Below are 24,186 nucleotides of genomic sequence, written 5' to 3' on the forward strand. Positions count from 1 at the left end.
ATTACAAAATTAAACCTAATAATTTGTATAACGATATTATAACAATTTGAATAAAATTCGTAGATCAACGTGTGGTAGAGCAAGTGGCTGGTGGGGTTTTTGACAATTCGTCAATGACAGAAATTTTTCTTTTGCCATAATTTCTTTAATTTTCAATGAAAAATGGCAAATAACGTGTCCTCCACCTTGTTTATTTGATTACTTTTTACAACTCTATCTTACTTTTTGCTAGAAATGTGTTTCTAACACGTGTTGGACGTAACCTCATCATGGCTTCAGCAATCCCATTTGCAGGTAAAACTTAAAAAAATCGTAATCTGCGACTGCGATAACACAAATATTTAGCTCGCAGTTCGAGTGGCATCACGTTGAACGTGGGCCCACCTGTCTTCACCGACTTGGGGCAATATGGCCCCGTTCAGAGCAAGACTTGCAAGACCATGTTGTTTAGCCCTGACGGGCAATATTTTGCTTTCGTGGACGGGTCTAAGTTAGTACAGGATTTTCACCTTTGATTTATTATTAATTCGTTAAATCGCAGCCTGAAAATTGTGCGTACGGAGGATTGGAACGAAGTTGCAACAATTCAAGGTACAAAAGCCTGTTACTTATCATTTTCCCCCAAAAGTACATATTTGATGAGTTGGGAACAGTTTTACGTCACTAAAGACGACCCACAAGGAAAGCCAAACTTAAACATTTACAAAAGCGAGACTGGTGAACTTGTCAAAAGTTTTGTTCACAAGAAGCAAGGCAATTGGTAAATATTTACTAAAGTTTGTAGAACAGGTAACAATGACTTGCTAGGGAGCCTCAGTGGAGCGCTGATGAGAAGTTATTTAGCAGAATTTCAAACACCGACGTTGTGTTTTACGAGGATCTCAACTTTGAGAAAATTGTGGCGCGAATAAATTGCCACAAAATCGCGGCGTTCAGTTTATCTCCAAACGTTGGGACGTATTTCATTCTTTGCCACGTGCCTGGAGCCTCAGGTCAGCCGTCATTTGGAAAGTAACTATTCCTCGCACTGTAGGGGAAAATGACTGAGACTTTCTTTTAAGACTGTTTAAATATCCAAACTTTGACGCAATGCAATCAATCGCTAGCAAAAGCTTCTTCCAAGCTGATAAAGTCGAATTTTACTGGAATTCTAAAGGCAACAACGCCCTCCTTTTAACAACGACAGAAGTGGACAAAACCGGCGGTTCCTACTATGGCAAGCAAGGCCTCCATTTTATGGGCTTGAACGGGCAAACAGCCATGGTTACAATGAGCAAGGAAGGGCCAATTTACAGCGTGGCTTGGTCGCCAAAAAATCACGAATTTTGTGTCGTTTACGGCTTTGTACCAGCCAAAGCCACAATTTTTAATTTGAAGTGTGAACCGGTTTTCGAATTTGGCACCGGGCCAAGGAACGCACTCTACTATAATCCCCAGGGAAATCTTGTGCTTTTGGGCGGTTTTGGGAATTTGAGGGGACATGTGGAGGTGTGGGACGTGGCGGCGAGGAAACTGATAGGTTTGTGCCAGATATTTTATTTAAATTTAATTTAACAATGCTTTAGGAAATTGTGAGGCGCCGGACTCGACGCTTTTGGAGTGGTCTCCGGACGGCATCCACTTCCTGACGGCGACAACGTCCCCCAGACTGCGAATTGGAAATGGGTATAAAATATGGCACTATTCGGGGGCGCTTTTGCACGAAAAAAATTCAGGTCCCCAGGAAGAGTTGTATGAAGTGTGTTGGAAGGTATAAGAGACGGTGGTCGTAAACGCTTGTTTCACCTTGATTTTGTAGAAATTTCCCAAATACGCGTTCAAAGACCCGGTTATAACGTCGGAAAAAATTGAGGGTATAGCCCCCAGCCAGCCGGTGGCTTCGAAACAGGCCTATCGGCCCCCTTCTGCGCGCAACCGTCCAACAATACGTTTCAACTTAGACGATGATGAGGAACAATCCCACAAGCCGGGGGCAGACTCTCAGTCAAAAGCGTCTCTAAAGCAGAAGAAGAAGCGCGAAGCGAAAAAAGCCAAGAAACTTGAAGCTGGAGAAGACAATAAGGAAGTTTCAGCGCCTGTTGTTAGTAGCGTCCAAATTAATTTGACAGGGGATCCCGAGAAGGATAAAAAACTTAAAAATATAAAAAAGGTGAGGAATTTCCACGTGTGATTTTTCGCCAATATTTGTTCCAGAAATTGGATGCTATTGAGAAGTTGAAGGAACAACAAGCTCAAGGAAAGCCCTTGGAAATCAATCAATTGTCGAAAATTAAGGGCGAGGCGGACTTGTTGAAGGAATTGGAACAACTGCAAATTTAATCAAATGCTGTGAAATTTTACTATCCATATAACCGGCATTTGACACTATTGTTTTCAATAAAAAGACTAAAAATCGATACGTTGCGTTTTATTGAAACAGGATTCAAATTACACAATAAAATAATTTAATGTATTTTATGTACAAAATTATATCTCACATTGACTATTTACGAATGTGGCGTTGTAAAAGCCGCCCTACGTAATAAGTGTCCTAGTCAGCTACTGGTGCTGAATGATATAATACCTACCAGTATTAAAAACAGCACGATCCCACCTATCTAAACATAGAAATGCATGACCAGTCTTAGGGAATTATGTTACAATGATGAGAAGAAAGAATTTATCACAGAAAAATACTTTAACCCTCGAATCTTAATCTATCAATTATTTGTCATTTGACGTAGTCTTAAATTGCAACAACGATATGTTCAATATCAATAAAAACATGTCCAAAATATATAAATTTCGTCTCAAAAAAATCGTTTATAAAGCTGTGCGTTCGTCGTAGACTATGACAGCCTCGTTGTCGACTAGGGAGTCTGTATCCTTGTGAAGAAATTGACTTCTGGATTTGCTTAGAGCTATAATCGCCGCTTCGTCGTTGCGCATGCGATTTTTTCGTTTCTTGCTAAAGTTCACCTGAGAATTTCGCATTTTATTATCCTGTAAAGCCATCTCAACACCCACCTTTGCATACAAGTCGTTTAAATCATCTTCAGTTGACAGAGGTCGCGGCTTCGAGCGGACCCAAGCAGGAAGGCTTCGGGTTTTCAAAGTAGGTTCGTCGGAATTCTCGTCCTTGGTGCCGACTTCGTCCAAAACTAACAACCACAAGTTGAAATATTTTAAACCCATTCGTTTTTTACGCAGTTAATTGGGGATTTTACGCTCCGGTTTGATGGGATTTCGTCGTAAAACAAAATGTGACACATAAAACTTTAATAACGGTTTAAAGGAATCTAGTTCAGTGGAAATAGCAGATCGAAAATAGTTTTCTTGTAACTATAAAAGCGATTGGTACAGAATTTCGATAATGAAATGTGAAAAAAGCTTATGGGAACTACTTTTGTGACAAGGCATTAAAAAAATCCAAAATCAGACTTACTGCTGCTCGAGGCGTATTGTACATTCTGGGGTGAAAACTCTGAAATTTCAGGCATCGGTGATTTTGGTACAATTTCCCCATTCGTGGTAATTGGAGGACCCAACTGAACTGGTTGACTCACCGGCCGTTGCCTCCTCGTTGTATTAGGCTGACCCTAAAATTTCAATTACATACAACCATAAATCTAGGAGCTGCTAACCCAGCACATAGGCTGTTCCAACTAAACCCCACATTAGAATTACTTGGAGTTCTAATAATTCTAATTTTTCTCCTTTTTGTTATCTGTTCAATTTGATATGTTTATATTTATATTTATTATTTTTAATTATATTATAATATCCTTATTAGTATCGTAGTTTTAAGTTCTATGTATTCATCAGATAAGATGAACGAATAAATTATTATTATTATTATTAATATTATTTTTATTATAATAGTCATGTCATGCATGCAACCATAGTCCGTTGGATCTTGATCAATGAAAATATTTTCAATATTTTACTGCATTTTTGGACAACTCAAATTATTTTAAGGGAGTTTTTATCAACTTTATCTATACTTAAATTTTCTCGTTTTCGAAAAATTTAGGGTTTTTTAAAAATCGATAACTCTGCCGTTTTTAAAAATTTTGAAATCTTCTTTGGCTTATTTGAAAGAAAAGGTTTAAATCTTTTCTCTGGTGTTTTCAAATTTCTTAAAAAAGCTCGCAAACCCCAAATTTTTAAGATTAAATCTTGCAAAAGTTCAGTCATAACTGGAAATTTTTAAATAAAATGATGCCCCAATTTTTATTTCACTAAATGGTAGAGAATTTAATTCTGCATCGATCTTAGTTATACTAACTTTTCGTTGCTACTGAGAAATTCATTAGCCATATAGCTCTTTTCGCATAGGTTGCCATTCAAACGTGAGCGAAATATAAGAAGTCAAAGTTTATTTTTAAATTCATATTCACTGAATTTTTATTTTAACGGAAAGGAAGGCAAACTTTAAAACAGAACTTGTTTATTCAACCAGAAATGTTTCTTTCCCAACTGTGCAAAAATATCTCTGGCTAATTAATAACCAAAAAAAAAAAAATGTGGAAATATAAATCAGCCTGTTAACTTTTACTTCCAACAAGCGTTTTTGCTTTTCTACCAAAATTTTCTTAACTAACTTGAGAACTTGTTTCATTTTGTTTCGGAAACTGAGGCGCTAAACTCAATTCCCAAATTTAAATTATTATTTTGTCCCACCTGGGAGGAGGGTCCGGGGTGGCTGCTGCTCCTCGGCACGGGGCAGACGCCCGGGCACTGCGTGCACTGGGGCCCGCCGATCACCCTGCTGGTGTACCAGGGGTTGGCCAGCACGGGGGCCACCAGCCGATTGCTGTAGCCCCAGCCGCAGCCCTTCTGTTCGGCGTAAACGGCAGTCTGGCTTGGGTAGGCTGGCGAAACGATAGGAGGCACTTGGGTCCCACTCGAGCTTCCGTCCACTTTGCGAAGACCTGCACAAATTTCGGGTGGAGGAAATGACAACGGATATGACACTCGGCAGGCAATTTCGTTTCAATTTCCTATGGCTCTTACAGTAATGCTTGTCCCGTCGGGGCATGATGCAGCAGCGATACAGGAGGAAGGCGCACAAGAGACAGACGACTAAAGCCGCCCCACAAAACACCGCAGCCAAAACAGGAAGACGTTCAGCTGATATTCTCCAGCCTCTGGAAGAGGCGGTCGGCTCCGGCCACATGCTCGCCGTCAGCGTGACCCACTGCTGCTGCAGCACGCGGCCCCGGGGGTCGCTCGCCACCATGTACCCTTCATCTCCTGCAAAAGGGCCCCACATCATTTAAATTACTCAAACAAAATACGAAAAAAAAAAACTCTAATTTTGGTCTTCATTACGCGACCTGAGAACCATAAGATTCTTACCAAAAATTTATTGAAATTTTAAATAATTTGTCACAGGAATACTATACGTTCCGCAAAACAATAAATTGGTAAATATAAAATTAGGTTGTTTTAGAAAAACGCTTACATAATATCTGTTATACGGGTACTGAAATTATTTAACTGATATGTCGAGGAAGACGTCACATTTAATCAATACACACGTGTGAAAATTTAATTTTTTCTGCTATTTCTGGTCATGGCGTTACAGAAGCTGAATTTGCACGTTAATTGCTTTATGTATTAACTACGGAGGAAATGTCATCGCTTTTCTAAATACCTTTGTTTTAAAAGTGAAAAAGCAAATTTCGAGCCAAAATTAAACTTTTGTCATAATGTAATTTTATTTTGTTTACATCATATAACTTTAAATCATAAGTAAATACATCTCTTTTGAAATATAATCAAAAGCGCCTAAGTGGAACACATGTGGCAATTTCAATATTAATAAAAAAGATGCAGACACCAGTATTTAGAGCGCAAAAGAAAAAATACAATAAATTTTAATAGCTTTACAAAAAATTCTAAGCAATTATTATCAATTAGCTATTAGCACTCTGCCCTATATTCTAGAGAACGCTGCGAATCCGATTAAAGATACAAAAAAGTGTAAGAAACAAAGTTGTAGAGAAATATTTTCCTTCAAAAATTCCGATACATAACCATCGGTAAAAAAATTGCAAAAGCAAGAAACATCAAATTATGAAGAAAAAAATAAATAAACTGACGACAGTGAAGATTGCTCTTCAAAAATTTTCTATAAGTATCTTATGAGATCATAAAAATTTTCTCCTGTCTTAACATTTAAATTCTCTTAAGCAAGTGAAATTTGTAAACTATTACCATTTCTATTAAACGGAGATTTTTTTCGGTTACTATTAAAAATGAAAAGCTATTATTATAGTCCTGAAGTCTCAACAAAACGTTTGAGATAAGTTGATAAATTCTTCCGAGATGAATACCAGGAAAGAGAAGCTACATCACGATTGTTATCATTTTTAAAAAGCAATTAATACATCATTTTACTATTTAGTTCTTTACTTGTTTAAGGCAATTATAAAAAAAACTGAAAAATGCGTTGGTTATTGCATGGGCGACAACCCAATTAAAAAAAAATCAAATTTAGGATTTTTAACCAATTTATTCTTATTTTTACAACTTGAAAGTTATGTTCTCGTAAACTTTGTGAAATAATTAATAGCAATGTGGCTATTATATAAATCATTATATTTGGCTTCAATGATTTAAACAATTAAGTAAGTAAAAAGGTATCTTTAAAACTTAAATTTAAAGGTAATTTCGAAAACAAGATTTATTTAAAAAATATCACGGATTGATTAGAAAAACATTATTTAAAAATATTTCTACTGCATATTTATTGAGCTGTCATTCTTTGTCTTCAAGTTTTATATATTTTTTTGGGTTTTATTAAGAGTTAAAAGTTAAAATTGTATAAATATTTTCATTAAAACGTGGTGCGCCAGTTTTATCAGTGTTTCAATATCTCTTTATTTAGAAAACAGTTCGACGTTTGAAAATTTTTGAACGGACATGAAAACATCTACCCTTTTATATTTGTATATTTGTATACTCTTATTATTTAAGAAATAGAATCAGCCATGAACGGAGAACTGGGCATGAACAGAAGGACATTTATAATGTAATACCATAATGTAAAAAAAGAAAAAGTCATAATAAAGTTATAATTGTTCTCCTTCCGTTTGGTTTCATTAAATATTCGACTTCAATATAACTCGTATGAATGACAGATATTTCGAGGAAAAATACACTTTTCTTTTGGTTAATTTGCAGACGGATTTATTGCTTTATTGGTCTGACGAAAGAACAGATAAAAGTAAAAAAGATAAATACTCAGTCACCCTTGTAGACGCAGACATTAATTAAATTTTCTATTCTTTCATGAATATTTTAACGCGAGCTGCCCGTGATCTGTAACGAATATAATCCCTAATTAAAAAATATCACCTGGCCCTCGCCCACGCTTTTATTTATTAACCCAATCAGAAATTAATTGGAAGTTAGTAAATCGATTTAATCCACCGCCAGCATATTTCACCAGAAAACTGGAACAAATTTGAGCAGCCTCACCATCATCACCCTTAAATAACTGGCGTTTCGTTGTGAATAATTTACACGGAATGAAAATAATGTTCTAGGGTGGGCTAAAAAAGCTGATCTCAATGCAGATTGCATTAAACTGTTTTGGTCTTGCGGAAATTGTGAAACCGCGTTAGTTATGAATAAAGTTTTTACAGTAATAGCTTTCATTTCGAGCCACAGTTTAATTAAATTGAAGTTATGTCAATTCTATAAACTTTATTCCCCCACAAATAGCATTACTGGAAATCACGCAATGGCTAATTTCAGTTTTATTAAATTTTGCACACCTTTGGAACTAGTCGACGAGTCACGTCCACATGACAACCACGGACGTGTTACATTTTTCGCACTCCCTGGGTAACAAGTTAGTTGCGAAGTCGTAATATGAACACGTCGCTCACAGTTCCATCTTAAAATTTTAATTAAATTTTCATCAACTTTTTAATGCCGAGAAGAATTGGTTTCGGGAGTAGTCTAGTGCATTAAATTTGTAGTAAAACCGGAATTTTTGTCTCTGATAACAGCGACTCCGTCCCGCATATGTTGTCATAAAGTTTTACAGGCACGACAAAATTGTTTTGTAGTTTGTTTTACGCAACTACAACAAATAAAGCCCGCAGCTCGCGCAAATTTCCTATTAGATTATATCGGAGCGTTAATTTTTTACGCCGATCTGGAAGTTGTATTCCAGAGGGAATCCATAAATCATGGTTAAAGTGCCTGTGCGATTCCGTTCCATAATTCAGGATTGCCATAACATCAATACACTTCAACATGTTGTTAAAATTATCCCGATCGTAACAGTCGGGCGAAATTCATGACTTTTCCGGAAGGTATTTGCAAAATGACGGAACAAATGTGTAACGGACAACCTTTTCTCGGTTGGAATCAAACTGGAATATACGAGCCCAACTTTCGGCACATCTGCCTACAGGAACCCGAAAAAGCCATAAATCTGGCAGTGTTTCGGTTAAAAATCCAAACCCCGGAAATAGAATCCTTGAGGAACTATGACTTATTAATTTTATTCGATCAGGATCTGGCGGATAATGGAAACGTCGCTATGATGCCGAGAGCGGTATTAAAGATTTATCAATAATTTTGTCAAAACCTTGTCACGATCCATGTTTATGTTATAATGACGCCGTGAATTATGGCTACGAGCCCTGATGACAGTGGTGCTGGACTGATACCAAAAATTCTGTTTATTTTCGAGTTCACGTTTGCATGTAAACCCAGTTCTTGGTAATCGCTTCGCGTGCACTCGTTCTCTTAATCACCCAGTTATCAGAGTGTGAAATTTTTCATTAAACTAGGTAGTCCTCAGACAAAAACATCAAATACCAGTATCAGCAATTAACTTCTCGATATCTTCCTTTGTAGAAATCAGTTTTCCAATTAAATTTCATATCTAGAAAACTGAGGCCAAAGGCAGTCAGGTCAAGACAATGAAGATAAATAGCGTTCGATAAATGTTAGCAAACTATTCCCATTCGGCACGTTTCCGAAAGGAAGCAAACAATATTTTATGCTGTAGGTCTTGACCCCTCATTATTGTACACTTTTCGCAAAATCATTAGATACGACTCTAAAAGCATGTTGGTTTATGAAGTATTTGCACGAAGCAATCTGCAAGGAAAACACACACAGTGGCTTGTTTACCAAACTTGCTGCTAGTTTTGGTTTTTAGTATCTCTGCCGCAAATTACAAATAAACAATGTTACGTTTTTTATAAAATAAATAATTTCAATTTGTGATTGATCTGCCCTTTTATTGGGTGCAATAAATTACTTCAAAAATAGTTGAAAATAGATGGACGTTATCCTGCTGATAATACGACTTCCTACAACGACCTCTAAGTACTATTCATTTGTTATTCGTGTCCCTTATCCGCCAAACAGCTTAACCAGACCTGAAGATTAATTAATCTAAGTGATATAGCTCCACATATTGCCCTTTAAAGACTACAACATTTATATAGTAAATTTAAAACTTCTTAATTATGTTTTTCCCCCGGTTTTTTGGCTGACGTTTCATTGATCAATGTTCCACAACATTCATATGAAGATGTTTATGCATATCTATGCACACACCATTAAATACAAATAGGTAAGTTAATGCCAACCTTGAACATGAATAATGTAGCATGATTCACTTGCTAAGTTTGATTTTTCGTTTAAAATTTTCCAAGCAGAAACTTTTCTCCGCAGACGAGAAATAAATGCAATTTTCAAGAAATAGATTTATTTTTCTTTCATCCGTTACTATTGTACCGAAATAATGAATACTGGACGTACTCTATTTCCATTTCCATCATTTGCGTTTTACCTCGTACCGATGTAATGGTAACAAATTTTGTGATAACAAAAGGTTATCCGTCACTAAAATTTTAAAAATACACACATGTATTGTAATAAATTCGTGATGCCCTAAAGGCTTAAACAATTTATCAATTATTATTAGATCACAACCCCTCAAAGTTAACCGAATCCATAATACAGTTTTAGTTTGTTTTCACGTCACGGTTTTGTTCCCAGCGAAAGATGTCCCTTGAGCCTAACTAAAACTCGAGTTACGGTAGTTGTTAACGAGTTTACAATTTTTAGTTAGAAGCAAATTTCCTTGATTTAGCGTCATTTACATTATTATAACTCGTACAAATCCAGAGTGGAATTTCAGCATTTAAGAGTGAATAAAGTTATCCAAATGACGCTGTCAGGGCCCATCACACATCTCCGCAGGACATTAAAGCAAAAGTCCCAACACAGTCCATTAAACTATCATTTAGCTGGAATGGAAGATCGACGTGTAAAATTTTAGGAAGGGTTACGTACAATTTGCGAAGTTTTCTCATAAAGCACTTGAGGAAAAGTTTGACAAAAAAAATGGACAAGCTTTAACCATCAAAGTTTGAAAGCTTTATGTGGGTCACAGTGAGTGTTCTTTCGTGGTTTAAATAATATTGAAGTGTTGGGTACAGATTTTCAGCGTGGACTTGTTGCACGTCGAAAGTTTGCTTCCTCCACAAACAAAATACTTCATTTTTTAACCACAAACAGACAAAGTAATTGTTGAATCACCGAGGTGGTAGTCTATATTCAACAATAATTTGCATAGTAGTTATAAACTGATAAGAGTAAGATTGTTGTTGATTAACGTAAATTATTTCGTACTTGTTTTAAACGCAAATTTAAAAATTCAAGTCTTACGATATCGTCGCACTTAATCTCACACTGCAGGCACCCACCTTGGAGTTACTATTGTGCATAAATTCGGAGTTTTATGTTTAAAACTTATTCGGCTGGCATTGTGCCTTGAAATACACGCTCTAGTTTTGCATTCGTGCTCTTGTAAATACAGTAGAATAAGCGAAATTGGAAAAACTAAAAACTGGTACCAACAAATTTTCAAACTTCATGGGCATTTTTTAGACCGTGTTAGGCCTGGCATTGAAGTTATAAATAATCGTTCACAGCCTTAGGCCCGATAAGTGAGCACAAGTACAAAGTGCGATGCATAATTAGTGCATAATGGCAATAATAAGCCGCTCTACCTTGGTATTTATTCAAGTCCACGTACGGCGAAGCCATGGGATCGGCGTCTGTGTCCATTTTCACCGCCAAAATGTGTTCAGCTTCATAATTAGCCACTTTTAATTAATGATTCGAGTTAAGCGAGTGCAACTCGTTCTACCGCACTAACCACCACAAGGAATGGCTAGGAACTGGCGATTCACGTGAGCGGCGCCAAGAGAATATACCAGTGCGTGGGGCGTCGAAGCCGTCGCGGCGACAATGCTGAATCACAAGTGACGTCATTTTCAACCCTTATCGCCCACGTAAAGCCATTTCTGCTGGGTCGAATTATGTAACCGAGAGATACTCCATTCAAATTAGGTCTTTTTCGCCTCACAAATTAACAATAGGGGATCGCCGTGCAAGCCGGCGCTTCGGCTTTCATAAAATAAAAACACGCCAAGTTTTACAAATTGGGCAAAAACTAGACAATAAGCCGCGCTCTCTTGTATTATTCCGAATGTTCAACATTCAGAAGAGTAGTTTCCTTTGATTAAACTCCAGTTCGTTTTTTATTGATTTTTAAGCCGAACACAGTTTAAAATATTTCATTTGCCTCGAACGTGATAAGCGAGGAAATAAGAAAAACCCGTTAAAAGAGAAATGATCAAAAAAATTGGTGGCATGCCCAACTGACCAAATTGTGTTCGGTTTGTCGCCAACAACTCGAATCAGGCAAGTTTCGTCCCCGAGGATCGTTTTTAATCAATCATTCAAGTTTCCAGAGTTGCTCCTGATTAATAAATGCACAAAAAGAAAATTCACTAACCCAAATAAGAAAATCGTTAATGCTTTATTCATGCGTTCTCTTGGGAACAAAATTCCTATCTTGTAAAATACTAAACACAACACCATACAGAATCGTAGAACTTTCAAATTATGTATATGCGGCTGAATGGAAACCACTTGAAACTATAGGAAGCATCAAGTACAGTTTCATTGTTCTCTCAGAAAGACTACAAATGAATAAAATATTATTCAACATCACGTTACGTCGCTCCTTTATTAGATCCAATTAAATTTTACGGTCGTAACATTTTTTTATTTATTAGAGCGGAAAGAAAGACTTAAAGTTTCCCAAATTGGTGCTGAAATTAATTTTGGTGAGAGGTGGAAGTTTAGAGTCCTGCCAGGTTGTCAAATCGATACATTTCACAAACGTCGGTATTTATAAATGAATGATTACTCCATTTGAGAGAAAGTTCGACGTCTCTAAAGCCTCTATAATGTAAGCTGCTTATCATCACGAAGAAGCCAATTCCTCCCGCAAGAAAACTGTACAAATACTACCCATAAATTTTAGATACTAGAGGGGAGCAAAAGATGACTCATCTAATTAAAGCGCATTACTATCCAATAGGGAACTATTAACCCAAAACTAATTACAAAGCCCCGAAAATACTTCTGGTTATTTTTGCATAAATAAATGTTATGGTCGAACAACAGCAGATTTATTAATCTTAGTTTATGCTCTTATGAAAGCTGTGCAACTGACAGCACGACAACTCCAGATCTTTACTATCTTCGAGTTATTTCTAGTGGTGGAGTGACTCAAAAATGTGCTTTGCCACCGAACAAATTATAGGATTGCATTTTTTAACCTTTATTTGAACAAGGAGCATTAATTTACAAAATATGTTTAATAATCCATTCATAAATAAGTTGCTGAAAGTAGGTAATCAAGTAATTTACTCGCTTCTTTGCAGTTTAAAACGAACGATCAAAATAAATTACGTAGCTCAAAAAATGAAAAGTAGGAGTGAAATTGATTAAACCTTACGTTTCCTAATGGGAATTGATTTAAATTTCGAAAACAATTTTGAATTTATGAATTTGACGATAATGATGATGAACATTGCCGCTTTCTTGTTCCGTTCATCGATTTTGTAAAGTTCTTCTGTAAAGCTTGACGTTATAAAACGTCTTCTCAATCTATTTCATTCGGCAAATTGGAAGTCGCACCAAGTTCTTTTACTTCTTTTCATGCATGCATCTCATTGCATTACAACAGAAAACAAATACATGAAGAATGTGCCGTTTAATTTATCTTTGAAAAAACGCCAAAATGCCAGGCTTAGGGATCGCACCTTGCAAATGAAATTATCTGTGTTTGAAGCTTGTAATTACGCGTTACTTAATTATATCGTTAATTATCCCTCTGTAACAAGATTAAAACGGCGTCTACCAACTTCACACCTACAATGAATCCCGTATGCGCTCAAAATAAACCGAATAAATTCGGCCAACTAAAGACGTTTCATTTGCAATTCTCGCCCTTGTGCATTATCGACCGGGGAAAATTAAACCCTTGGCCGGTCATGTATTCTCTATAAAATTCCGGCACGTTTTAATCTTTGAGAAGTTTCCAGTTCAAAGTAAACAAACAGCAATTGACATGCCTTTGTAATACGTAAGTTTGGGACAATGGGCTCAAGCCATTGTTTAATTAAACTGTAAACACAGTCACACATATTTAATCGGGAGGGGGAGGGCCGCCGAAATGCCTCCAGTATTGGAGGCTCAGCATTTTAGTGAATGGTAATGCGTCCTATTGAATTCAGGGCTCATTATTGTCGACGTACATCACGCTGTGCTTGCTTAGACAGAATACGATCTTAATGCCGGATTAATATTTCCTACAAATGTGGATAACCACAATCATTTGAGATCAAAGTGCGGAAAACTTCCGTCATGTTCCGTTTAATTAATGCACGAGCGCTAATTATGCAGCAAACAGAACAACAATTAGTAAATCGAACTTCAGCCAAATGTACTTGATCGGACTTTAACAATCTTAGTTGCAACAGTAGGTAGAAGTTAGCTTAGTTGTTTCACTTTTAACTGAAATTAAAACAGTCATGTCATGTCCATGTAACAAATCTGAAAAACTATATTTGTGCGTCCGGCCTAAGCTGCAAGTATCAAACTGTAATGAGAAAACTTTTCAATCAGTGCCGCTAATGTCAACATCCCATAATGTTCCTCCCTCGCCTTTGATACTTTTTCATATAAAAAACCATGAATGAGGCTCAAAAGAAAGCGATATCTTTCGGAATTAGAAGCCCATATGAAACTTTGCGGCCTTATATTTAACGTTTTTTCCATTAATGCGATCTTAATGACCTCTTTAGACAGAAAAAACGTAAAATATCTCTTATATAATGCGTGAAGCTATTTCAATAAGACCATTGATATTCGGGCTGGCAATACTTTGCAATTCAATGACCCTATGAATATTTGAGTCGCAGCATTGAATTGGTGTGGAGGTTCAACCCCTGAATCGCAAAACTCTGGAATGATCAATGCTGTTTGCATGGCACAGAGATTCCCCATTAAGAACTTGTTAACTGAGTAAACACCCAAGGGGACAGTTTTGTAATTACTGCGGTTCGCAGGAAATCAAGATACAATTTTTTCACCCCGATTTTAAATTATCTACATAAAATTGCGAAAATCTGACCTGATGAGGCAAATCGATAAAAGGAAACTTTGTGCCAGCCTAGTTTGGTTTAAATAAATTAGGTTTTTCGCTACATGTGCTAATAATATCAAAATAAAACATTTACCTGGAAAACTCCACAAATTATTTTTTTTCACCGCGATGAATAATTTGTCAACTAATTATTATTTATGGAATACCTTTAGCGTTTAAAACATGCATACTAATTATGTGCCAAAAATAACGTTGTTCAAGCAGACCTAATTAAGAAACGTTTCTAATCAAACCTAAATATTTACGAACACATAAAACAAACAGAGAATGCAATTAATTGATTGTTGGAAAGGTACTCACTTATCAAATTTACCCACAATTGAAATAACTTTCGCACCTTTATTACTGTGTGATTAAAGACCGAATAATTATGTAATTAACGATTGTTTACCTAGGAACTAATGGGGAGCCTAGTTGCAGGTGTTACACCCATCGATTATAACAATAAACATTTCGTAATAAATAATGCAAGCTTGCGCTAAATAATAAACATTTAGTCAATGATTGGGTTAAAAAACGCCGGGATTATAGAAAAAAAAATGATAGGTGTTTACTCACATGAATCATTTCCATCGCACTGTAATTTAATGCAGGTCATGTGGACAGGACTGATTGTTATAATATACGATATGTTTTATTGTCAGCATTCACGAACTGGGGAACCAATAAAATAACTCAATCACAACACTATTTTGGTGTATGAACGCTGAACATTGATCAGGTTTGTACAGATACCTGTACCAGGAAAAGAAAGGGTTTCGCTTTGTTGGGGAAATGGACGCTAGTGGGCGCCAAATTGTAAAAAAAAATTCTGGGGTAGAAGTGGGGCAAACGCCCCCTTTTTTTCGATGGTTCATTATTATTATCTGTTTTTTTCAGTATTAGAAAAGTATGGGTATTAAAATTAAAAACGTGGCACCTACATAAAAATTCTGAAGAATCGAGGTAAAAATCTTTATTTGTATTTAAACTATCATAGAAACAATATACTTAGGTTAAACACGTCTATCATGGCCACATGCACACACTGTAAAAGTCACATTTATTCAATATAATTTTATATACAAAACATTTTGTACTGCATTGTTACGTGTTCTGCTTCTTTTTTAAAGTGTCCCTAACTTTTTGTAAAACATCCGATAGTTGCTCATATTTTCCAGTCGAATTTGGTAAATTTTCAAAATTGATTACGGGACTTACGTCTTTAGAAAATTTATCAGGATCAGGAAGTGTTGAATAAGGCGAACCACTTTTAAGTATGGGAGTCCCGAAGCAACTTTCTTTGACAGCTAAAAATTCCTTATCTAAGTCAGACTTTTCCACATCCTTAGGTTCATCATTCAATTCCTCCAGCAATTGCTGCTTTTGTTGCTCTAAATCAACCAATGATGGCGAATTTCTTTCAGGCTGTGACATTATTTTCGGATCTTCCTCAAAACTTTGGTCCAAATCCATGTCACAAGCCTCCAAGTCGTCTTCTTGTTGCACGTACAGTTTATTGTAAACATCAATCATTGCCTTTTTGTTGAAAACATCAGAGTATGGAGCCACTCCATACTTGTGATAATCCTACAAAAAATAATTCCTGACGATATTTTTACGCAAAACACAAACCTACATCAACAATTCCATTCTCAAAGGGGACATTAAAACCGGGGTAGTCAATGATTTTGGTTTCATCCAAACCGCGCTTTCTCGCTTTGCCTCGCACATTTTTCCCGTCAATATCAAACATGTCAAGGTTGGAATGTTCAATTTTGGCCTCCTCCAGCCAACCAGGGGGGTACCCCATGCTCCGCATTAGGTAAACGTAATGGGGGGCCTCATCCCTGTAGAGCCCCAACGCTCGTCTCAACTCGCTTGAAATTTTCCCAGGCACTAAATGGGCAAACCTTTGCCCATCATCTGAATGGTACCGACTGGAAGCACAGTTGTGGCGCAATTCTACCTGAGATTGTTACTTACCCCAAGGTTGGGAATTTTTTTTGCTTGGCTGCGTTTATTTTGGCATGGTCTCGCGGGCGCGGACAGTCTTTCAGACTGTGAGCATCTCCGCAGTTGAAACATGACATCACGCTTTTCGCCGGCTTTGTGTCATCCTCAACTGTTTCCTCCGTGTTTATTACAAACTTGGTCGTGTACCGCAAATGCGTCCCGTCTGCGTTTGGCGAAGGCTTGGCGTCGACCACGAACAGCTCTTTCTTCACTTTTGAATGTTTTTTTCGTTTTTTCAAAGTGTCGGTCACACTACTTGGAATATTCTCACTTCGGTAAACCTCAAAGAAGAGATCATTTTCAAGCCGTGCTTGTAACTCAGGAAATGTGCTTATAAATTCTAAAAATCTGGTTTTGTACAAATCTGCAGCAACGTCGGTGTGAAAAGTGATGCTAATGCACGGGCTCAGTATGCTTTCCTCCACAGTTATTGCTTCGGATTTTTCCTCAACGGGTGTTTCTGTCTTAGCTTCCTCAGTGCCCACGGTCGGGCACAGCACCGTTTCCTCAACAATTACCGTTTCCGATTTAGACTCTTCAATGAGTGTTTCTGATTTAGACTCTTCAATGAGTGTTTCTGATTTAGACTCTTCATTGGGTGTTGGTGGGGTTTCTTCCACCACGACTGTAGTGTCCGATTTTTGTTCAATGAATGTTTCTGATGTTGGTTCTTCGTTGGCTATTTCCAGCCCAGGCTCTTTGCTTGTTTCGGAGGAGGCGTTTTGGCTTGTGCTTTCTAGGTTAGGGGCTTCAACGTCAGTTTCAACACAAAGGAGTTTCAGTTTCGGTTCATCCGACTCATTTTCGACCTCTCCTGGCTCTAATTCGCAGCTTTTTCGTTTCAAAGAACCATTTTCAAACATCATTTTAAAAAAAATTAAATTATCTTAAATATCACAAAACATTCAAATGTGTAAAATGCGCACGCGCGCGCCAACATGACGTCACTCAAAACTCGCTTCGGAGGGAATTTCTAAATTTTATTGCCACAAATTTTACAAAAGTACTGAATACTTTAATTGTCTGCAATGTTAAAAATAAAAATTAATATTTAGACCTTAAAATCGTCTAATCTTTTTTCTGTTACATAATAAATTATTCAAACCCCTCTAAGAATTTAACATTCTGCCAGTTAGTTCACAAATCGAGAGATTTTGCACCAACAATTGAGAAAAGTATTGTTTTATTTATCGGTACCCAAAAATAAATAATGGACAGTGATAAAACCCTAGAAAGCGTTTCAAAATTTAAATTTTTTACCCGGTGACATCACTTGTTTTTGTTAACGCGTCTTTTAAGGATGAATAAAACACTCACAATTAACATAGCCTTTATTCTTTATTCATTTAATATATTTTAAACTCTGAAGATAGATTTTTACATAAAATTACAGTTACCAAAATAAAACAGCTATTTTTTTAAAATATAATAAAATCTTCTCTAAGACTCAATGGTCTCGATTGAAAAATCTCCACTTACAGATAGGAATGCACGAAGTAGGAATATAACATTGAAATGCAACAAGATTCAGGTTAAAACTAATATCACTACTGAGTTTCGATAGCCATCCAATATCACTGTTAAAATACCGGTGATAGATTCAAAGTGAGACTTTGTAGCGTTTTGTTTCTGATAGCCGAGCGATTCGCCCTCGCCGACTTGATAATCTGCAGGACCATCATCCTGCAATCGTGGCAAACCACCATTTGCGAGGCCTTGAACTTGTCCACCACCCGGGCGGCCCTGCCCGCCGCCGCCGCCTTCGCCCGGAACCGCCCTAGCGAGCCCGGATCGCTTATCGTGCTGCTCTCCATGCTCGAGCTGGGCCTGCTGGTCTCGGGGCTGTGGTCGGCCGAGGGCGGCCCCTCCATCATCTTGTTGACCAGCGACTTCGGGAACGCCTCCTTGGCCTCCGTCTCCGGCGAGGACATGATGCTGGGGCTCAGCAGCACGACCGGCACGCTGGAGAAGTGCTCCATGGGGATGTTCATCTTGGCGCAGCACTTCGCGCACACCGTGCGCTTGCACAGCGTGCAGCGCTGCCCCCAGGGGCCGAAGATCCCGAAGCGCGTCTTGAGACACAGGAAGCAGACTTTGCGCGACTCCACGTCGTGGCGCACGCGGCCCTCCACGGGCAGCGCCTCCAGCTCCGCCTTGGTCAAGACGGCTCGTATGTGCACGATCTCGGAGAGGGTGAGGGAGAGCCGGTCGTCCAGGGAGATGGTGTCCTGCCAGCTGCGGGCGTTGGTGAGCTCGTCCTGCATCGCCTTGGCCACCTCGGGCTCGAGTTGCACCGATTCGGCCTCGGAGCTGTTGCAGGACTGGCGGGAGCAGGGCCGCGACTGGGGCACGGAGTAGCATCCCAGGTTGGGGTCGCACACCTCCAGGGTGTGGCGGCGAAGGGTCGAGCGCCGGTTTAAGTCTTGGGTTGCGAGATCGTAGGCTTCCAGTGTTGTATCACACATTTGGAGGTATTCGGAGGCTGACCACAGGCCGGTCGAGTCGGGACTGTCGATGGGCTCATCGTCGTCCTCGTCCTCGAACTGGCTGAAGTCGACTTTGATCAGTCTTCGGTTTGGTTTTGAGGAATCTTCTTTGGTTTGTTGCTTTGGTTCCGATAACATGTAGGGAGATCTGGAAATCAAAACAAGATTATTATTCCAAGTACTCCGATATTATCAGGCGATAATAATCACTTGATCAGTTAAACAAAACAAGGGCTCTCAAACGACCTTAAGATAAGAAATAATCCACCAAAACCAAAATTTGCAATTATTGTAAATTTTGATTTGGGGCCGCTATTCGATTTTTCTCAGAGATAAAAATGGTATAAAAAAATTCAGTAAATGTTTTATGGATAATGTAATAACCATAACACATTTTGTGACCCCAGGAGCTATTAAATTCTGGCGTCCTTAATAACGGCCAAAACGTTATGGCTAATTTTTTTTTCGTGAAAAATATATTAAACCAGCCAATAACCTAATGATGTATTAAGTTATTGGCTAATTACTAATTAGACTTGTCGTTTAATTTAGTATTTATATTTCATTTAATATTTTTAAATTTTTCATGTTCTACTGAAAATACGTAATGTAGCAGTCACGTAGGATAGTACTTGAAGTTAGTTATTATCACCTTATATTGTGATGAACACCACAATCTCTCTATGTTTCTACGAAATTTCAAATCATCGTTTACGTAGCTTTTTCCAGAGAGAAAAGTAAGTTATGAAACTGAGGAGAAAAAACTACAAAATCAAAATAATATACCTATTTGCATTAATTATTTATTTTGTTATCACACCTATTGGTAATTATCTCAAAACTCTGACGGTTAGAATACTTTTCATTGTTTCCAATAAAATAAAAAGTTTCCCTAAATCAAAACCTCCCACTGACTAATATTTAGTATTAAAATAAATAATAATCTTTATGAAGATAAGAATAATCTAAAAAAAAATCAGACTACAATTTTCATTTTATTTTAAAATTAAATTTAAAATCGCCTTATAGATGAAGTAAATAAAATTAAGCGAGTTTTAAATATCGGTTTCATATTTTGCAAAAAAACTCATTATAATTATCATCAAACTATTCACAGAAGCGTTTATTGTAGAAATTAATCAGCAAAACTCATCATGACTTCACGTGAGATAACTTGTTTGTGTTTGAAACAGACCTGTCATAAATGTTTCATTATTGATACGTTCTTATTAACAAACAGATAATGGCTAAAACAATATAATTGAAGAAAATGTATCCTTTAGGATACATTTCCTTTATCCTTTAAAGAATAAATTAATAAGAATAAATTCTCTCGGTTGTAAGGAATTATTATTAGAAGTCAAAAGACACAAGATAATCGGCATAAAATCATGCCTCATAATTTTATGTTGTTAATTTATTACAAGCCACAAAAATGACATTAAATACAATATTGAAAACACTGATTAGTTAGGTTTTAACCGAGCCATCCTAAAAATATGAGAAAACCATACATGTTCATTTTGTTTGATAGCTGATAGGAGAGACAGAGCAGTCTAAGTACGTCTATTTTTATTTTTCATTGATTGGCTTATTTAATTTGTAGCGGTATCCAAATCAACAGAAGGTCTGAAATTGATAACTATAACAATAATTAACAATAATGACGTCACAGAGATAACAATAAAAATAAATTAAGTATGTGAGATTGTTTGAAATAGTTTGTTTTTTACAATCTGAAATTTCGGAATTAAGTAACAATATTATTTCAGTTGTGATGCCGGTTAAAAAATGTTTTCCTAATCTTACTAAATGTTTGTGGATGATGTAGAATCTAGCAAATTAAGGAAAGAAAAACAAACAATTCTTAAATACATTGCATGTCAAAATTACTTGTTTTGTGTTTACATCTAGTTAAAAGCCAAGGATTACTCAACACTGGAAGCGTGCAATATTGATAAGGCGCTAGTTTATTTACCTTACTTACAACCGTACGAAAATAAACTATTAGGAAGTAAATAAAAACGAGTAGTTTTAACGAAATGCCATAAATTATGTTGTAATTTATCGAATTTTTTATTTTGGACTTAAGGAAATTTATCGCTTGTGGTTTGCGTTAAATCCTCAGCATTATAAACATAATTAAATATTTCATGCCTTAATTAATGTAGCCGTTACTTGAGATAAAAATCACCGATTAAAATATAATGGCAGGATTATGTGTATCGCAAATTCCAAGAGCAACCTTTCACGTGCCTTAAAAACTAGAACATTTTTTAAATTTTGTTTAAGGTGAAAAGAATATTAGTAATAAAGAGAAACTCATTAAACTTTTATATTACATCATAATTACATAAACTTTAACTTTCCATTCACTGTGAGTTTAAAAAAGCAAAAAATACCTTGGGGTCGGTCTCAACTTGCGTCCCTTTTTGATCGAATTGAGCAATTGCTCTCTTGGCGTAAGTGTGCGCGATTGCGGGGGCAATTTCCTGTCAGACACCTTCTTCAAAGGCGGTCTAGACCTGATAAATTCCAAAATAATGGCATGAGCATCCTTAGTAACACGAGACGGTACATCTCCATTGACCATAATTCTCCTCAACTTATATCTACACGACCTAATATCTTTCATGAGTATTTCATAGGGAGTGAGTTCGTATTCGATGGGGGCCCGACTGTAATGCACCTTCCTCAGCTTAACGCCCATCCTCAGCTCCCCCATCACTTGCACCCAGAATTTGGCCCAATCCGAGAACTTCAACTGGTCCAAATCGGCCTGTTTTGAGCTATCTGTCGGCAAATTCAAGCTGCCTTGTGCCACTTTTTCCAAAAACGTCGCCAATTCCAGCGCTTCCGCCACCAGCGCCCGCACCACGGCCTTGTAGTGCGCCTCCGTCTGGGTCTTGGTCAGGGTTCCCAAGTGGCTCTCGCACCGCCTGATGACCTCCTGCAGGGTCATGTGGGGCTGCGTCCGGGACGTCCCGGGCTCCTCCTCGCCCTCCTCCGAGTCCCGCTCGATGCCCTCATCGTCCGTTTCGTGGTGGGTTTGCTCCGAGCTGTTCAGCTCGTCCGAGATCATGTCGCTTATGAGCTGCTCCAAGTCCTGGCTGATAACCCGCTCCTCGTCGTTCTGGCTGCCCTGGTCCAGGGCGATGTATATCACCACCCCCAGGCCCGCGATCACGTCCTTCTCGCATCGCAGCAGCTTCCTGGGGGTGTCTCTGGCTTTGATCGTGTTCTCGTGCACGTTGCCGTCCGTCTGCAAGTACACATGACGGACTTCTGTGACTATGTGAACGTTTTGTTTTCGGGACGAGACGCACTCGCTGTAATACTTTGCACATTGGTAGCAAAGGGCCCAAGCGTGCTCTTCCCGAATCGAGGAGTTGAACGAGTTGAGGATGTCCTCCAAGCAAACACTGCCGTCCGAATTCACTTTACACTTGGCCTTTGCTGACATGTTTGTTTATTTCACACACAAACACGGACTTGCCCACTTGCGGAGCATTGGAGAACTGTCTTAACCTAAATAATCAATGCGGAAACCTTGAAACTGACAGATGCACCCACACACGTTATCGATCAAATGATGTGCGCATGCACGGGCAACAACGTACCAACCTAATTTAAAAAAACACTAAAACATTTTTACTTTCTGAACTCAAACAATTCAATTCAATAATTAGAAACAGGGTAGATGTAATAAAAAGGCCGTATTGGGTCGTAGAAAATTATTTTCGGTAAAACGCACAAAATTACAGTATTGTTACAGCCAATGTTCAACAAAAAATACTTATAAGGAAGTAATCATTTATTTCAATTTCCTTATGAGTATAATTCATAATTGTTGCCGCACAAAAGATTGCTCGTACAATTAGAATTTGGAAAGCAAGTCATTGTTTGAATCATGTTAGAATTTGAAGACAAATCTCAATGGAATTATAAATAAAATGGTATATATAACAAAAAGCAATAATTTAAACAAACTAAAATTTCTCCTCGTCCAGGCCGTGTTTGAAGAACATCATCACTGGCACAGAATTTCCATCAATTTCTCTGTATTCCATCAGACCAACCATTCCATCAATATCCATGGACTCTCCAGTGAAGAACTGGAGCTCCTTAAACCTCCCCAAAATATCCTTCATCACTTTGTTCATGTTGGTCTTGAAAACTTCTACTTGGTCGGGAGATTTCTCCTCCAATTTAGCTACCAATCTGGAAACAACAAACCAATTTGCAAACATTCAACTTTGCAATAAACTGTTGCAGAAGTGTAATAATGCGCTTGCGGTCGCAAACACTACAATAACTTCTTCAATAATTTTGCATGAATTGCTCTGAGTGCCCCACCGAGTTGCGGCACCCAGTATTAGTACATGCAACGGTCGTGCAAAAGTACTCACTTCTTCATGTAGTCTTTAAGGTACGCGGTGTATGACTTCTTATCACTAAATGCATAAGTTTCACATAGTCTATGATTCATAACAATGTCGACGCCTGACTGGACATTTTCGTCTGTGCCTTCGTCCTGTTCCTCAGCGGACGGGTTAGCCCCATCCAGCTGGATGTCTCCTTCCTTCCGCTGGATCAGCTTACCATAAACTTCGTAAACGACTTCATCAACTAGTTTCATTTTGTAAGTGTCAGAGAACATCTCATCGCCTAAAAATGTACATTATTAGGTCGGGAACCACATGCTAGTCCAACCAATCGCAAATTCTGCGAATTTACAGCAAAAGGAGGAACTTTCAAGTGTCATCGAACTGACAGATGGATATTTAAAGGTTAAATTTTTGCATAAAACGTCACCATTTTCCAAAAATATTTGCGAGAAAATTGAGAGAATCGCCACTTACCGGTAAAAATGTCCTTGTAAATCCTCATTTTGAAGGGATTGCTGTAGTTTTTCTTGAGAAAACTAAAAACGACCCGTCCGCTACAAGAACGCAGCAAAAAAGGTCGAAAGTTTCTTTGACAGATTCAAATTACACATCACGTGCGCGCGCATTGGCATTTGCCCGAAAATTCCCATTTACATGTTTAAAAAATCAGGAATTATTTTTTTTTACCTGATTTTTTTTTACCTGATTGAAGTAATACAAACAGAACTATAATCACCCTGACACAATTTGAACAATAATGCTGCCAAAA

The 24,186-nt window shown here is 37.7% G+C and overlaps 5 protein-coding genes across 6 annotated transcripts; 1 reads left to right on the forward strand and 4 right to left on the reverse strand.

Moving 5' to 3' along the window:
* Window positions 1-71: 71 nt before the first annotated feature.
* On the forward strand, window positions 72-2,396 carry eIF2A (eukaryotic translation initiation factor 2A). Its single transcript, XM_967237.5, has 8 exons — window positions 72-294; window positions 346-490; window positions 542-760; window positions 808-1,011; window positions 1,062-1,519; window positions 1,566-1,750; window positions 1,799-2,149; window positions 2,194-2,396. The coding sequence occupies exons 1-8, from the start codon at window positions 270-272 to the stop codon at window positions 2,317-2,319; spliced, it is 1,713 nt and encodes a 570-aa protein (XP_972330.1). The 5' UTR covers window positions 72-269; the 3' UTR covers window positions 2,320-2,396.
* LOC660988 (uncharacterized) lies at window positions 2,392-15,263 on the reverse strand. Of its 2 annotated transcripts, none has more exons than XM_008195471.3 (6): window positions 15,107-15,263; window positions 4,996-5,235; window positions 4,663-4,913; window positions 3,425-3,578; window positions 3,007-3,140; window positions 2,392-2,958 (listed from the first exon to the last, which is right to left on the reverse strand). In XM_008195471.3, exons 2-6 carry the CDS (start codon window positions 5,219-5,221, stop codon window positions 2,803-2,805), a joined length of 921 nt encoding a protein of 306 aa, XP_008193693.1. In that variant the 5' UTR covers window positions 5,222-5,235; window positions 15,107-15,263; the 3' UTR covers window positions 2,392-2,802. The 2 variants fall into 2 exon arrangements, with proteins under 2 accessions (XP_008193693.1, XP_972273.1); XM_967180.4 differs by lacking the exon at window positions 15,107-15,263 and adding an exon at window positions 11,034-11,212.
* A 225-nt stretch (window positions 15,264-15,488) lies between these two features.
* LOC660932 (uncharacterized protein) lies at window positions 15,489-17,505 on the reverse strand. Its single transcript, XM_967126.4, has 3 exons — window positions 16,514-17,505; window positions 16,167-16,467; window positions 15,489-16,117 (listed from the first exon to the last, which is right to left on the reverse strand). The coding sequence occupies exons 1-3, from the start codon at window positions 17,407-17,409 to the stop codon at window positions 15,635-15,637; spliced, it is 1,680 nt and encodes a 559-aa protein (XP_972219.1). The 5' UTR covers window positions 17,410-17,505; the 3' UTR covers window positions 15,489-15,634.
* A 356-nt stretch (window positions 17,506-17,861) lies between these two features.
* spir (spire) lies at window positions 17,862-22,633 on the reverse strand. Its single transcript, XM_967077.5, has 2 exons — window positions 21,432-22,633; window positions 17,862-19,177 (listed from the first exon to the last, which is right to left on the reverse strand). Exons 1-2 carry the CDS (start codon window positions 22,490-22,492, stop codon window positions 18,124-18,126), a joined length of 2,115 nt encoding a protein of 704 aa, XP_972170.1. The 5' UTR covers window positions 22,493-22,633; the 3' UTR covers window positions 17,862-18,123.
* Window positions 22,634-22,748: 115 nt separating this feature from the next.
* Window positions 22,749-24,051, reverse strand: Tctp (Translationally controlled tumor protein). Its single transcript, XM_967027.5, has 3 exons — window positions 23,892-24,051; window positions 23,439-23,697; window positions 22,749-23,250 (listed from the first exon to the last, which is right to left on the reverse strand). The coding sequence occupies exons 1-3, from the start codon at window positions 23,917-23,919 to the stop codon at window positions 23,019-23,021; spliced, it is 519 nt and encodes a 172-aa protein (XP_972120.1). The 5' UTR covers window positions 23,920-24,051; the 3' UTR covers window positions 22,749-23,018.
* Between the last annotated feature and the right edge of the window lie 135 nt (window positions 24,052-24,186).

This window comes from Tribolium castaneum, chromosome 5 (genome assembly GCF_031307605.1).
Source record: "Tribolium castaneum strain GA2 chromosome 5, icTriCast1.1, whole genome shotgun sequence".
Lineage (NCBI taxonomy): Eukaryota > Metazoa > Arthropoda > Insecta > Coleoptera > Tenebrionidae > Tribolium > Tribolium castaneum.

Coding starts and splice junctions, on each gene's coding strand:
- Tctp (XM_967027.5), bottom strand. CDS start 23,919: ATGAGGATTTACAAGGACATTTTTACCG. Junction 23,698..23,891: donor TTACAAGGACATTTTTACCG/GTAAGTGGCGAT, acceptor GTACATTTTTAG/GCGATGAGATGTTCTCTGAC. Junction 23,251..23,438: donor CTTAAAGACTACATGAAGAA/GTGAGTACTTTT, acceptor TGTTGTTTCCAG/ATTGGTAGCTAAATTGGAGG.
- eIF2A (XM_967237.5), top strand. CDS start 270: ATGGCTTCAGCAATCCCATTTGCAG. Junction 1,012..1,061: donor GGTCAGCCGTCATTTGGAAA/GTAACTATTCCT, acceptor CTTTCTTTTAAG/ACTGTTTAAATATCCAAACT. Junction 2,150..2,193: donor AACTTAAAAATATAAAAAAG/GTGAGGAATTTC, acceptor TATTTGTTCCAG/AAATTGGATGCTATTGAGAA.
- LOC660932 (XM_967126.4), bottom strand. CDS start 17,409: ATGATGTTTGAAAATGGTTCTTTGAAACGAAAAAGCTGCGAATTAGAG. Junction 16,468..16,513: donor AAAAAATTCCCAACCTTGGG/GTAAGTAACAAT, acceptor CTGTGCTTCCAG/TCGGTACCATTCAGATGATG. Junction 16,118..16,166: donor TTGAGAATGGAATTGTTGAT/GTAGGTTTGTGT, acceptor TATTTTTTGTAG/GATTATCACAAGTATGGAGT.
- spir (XM_967077.5), bottom strand. CDS start 22,492: ATGTCAGCAAAGGCCAAGTGTAAAGTGAATTCGGACGGCAGTGTTTGC. Junction 19,178..21,431: donor AAGTTGAGACCGACCCCAAG/GTATTTTTTGCT, acceptor TTTGATTTCCAG/ATCTCCCTACATGTTATCGG.
- LOC660988 (XM_967180.4), bottom strand. CDS start 11,091: ATGGACACAGACGCCGATCCCATGGCTTCGCCGTACGTGGACTTGAAT. Junction 5,236..11,033: donor GGACTTGAATAAATACCAAG/GTAGAGCGGCTT, acceptor GCCCTTTTGCAG/GAGATGAAGGGTACATGGTG. Junction 3,141..3,424: donor ACAATACGCCTCGAGCAGCA/GTAAGTCTGATT, acceptor TGTGGTTGTTAG/TTTTGGACGAAGTCGGCACC.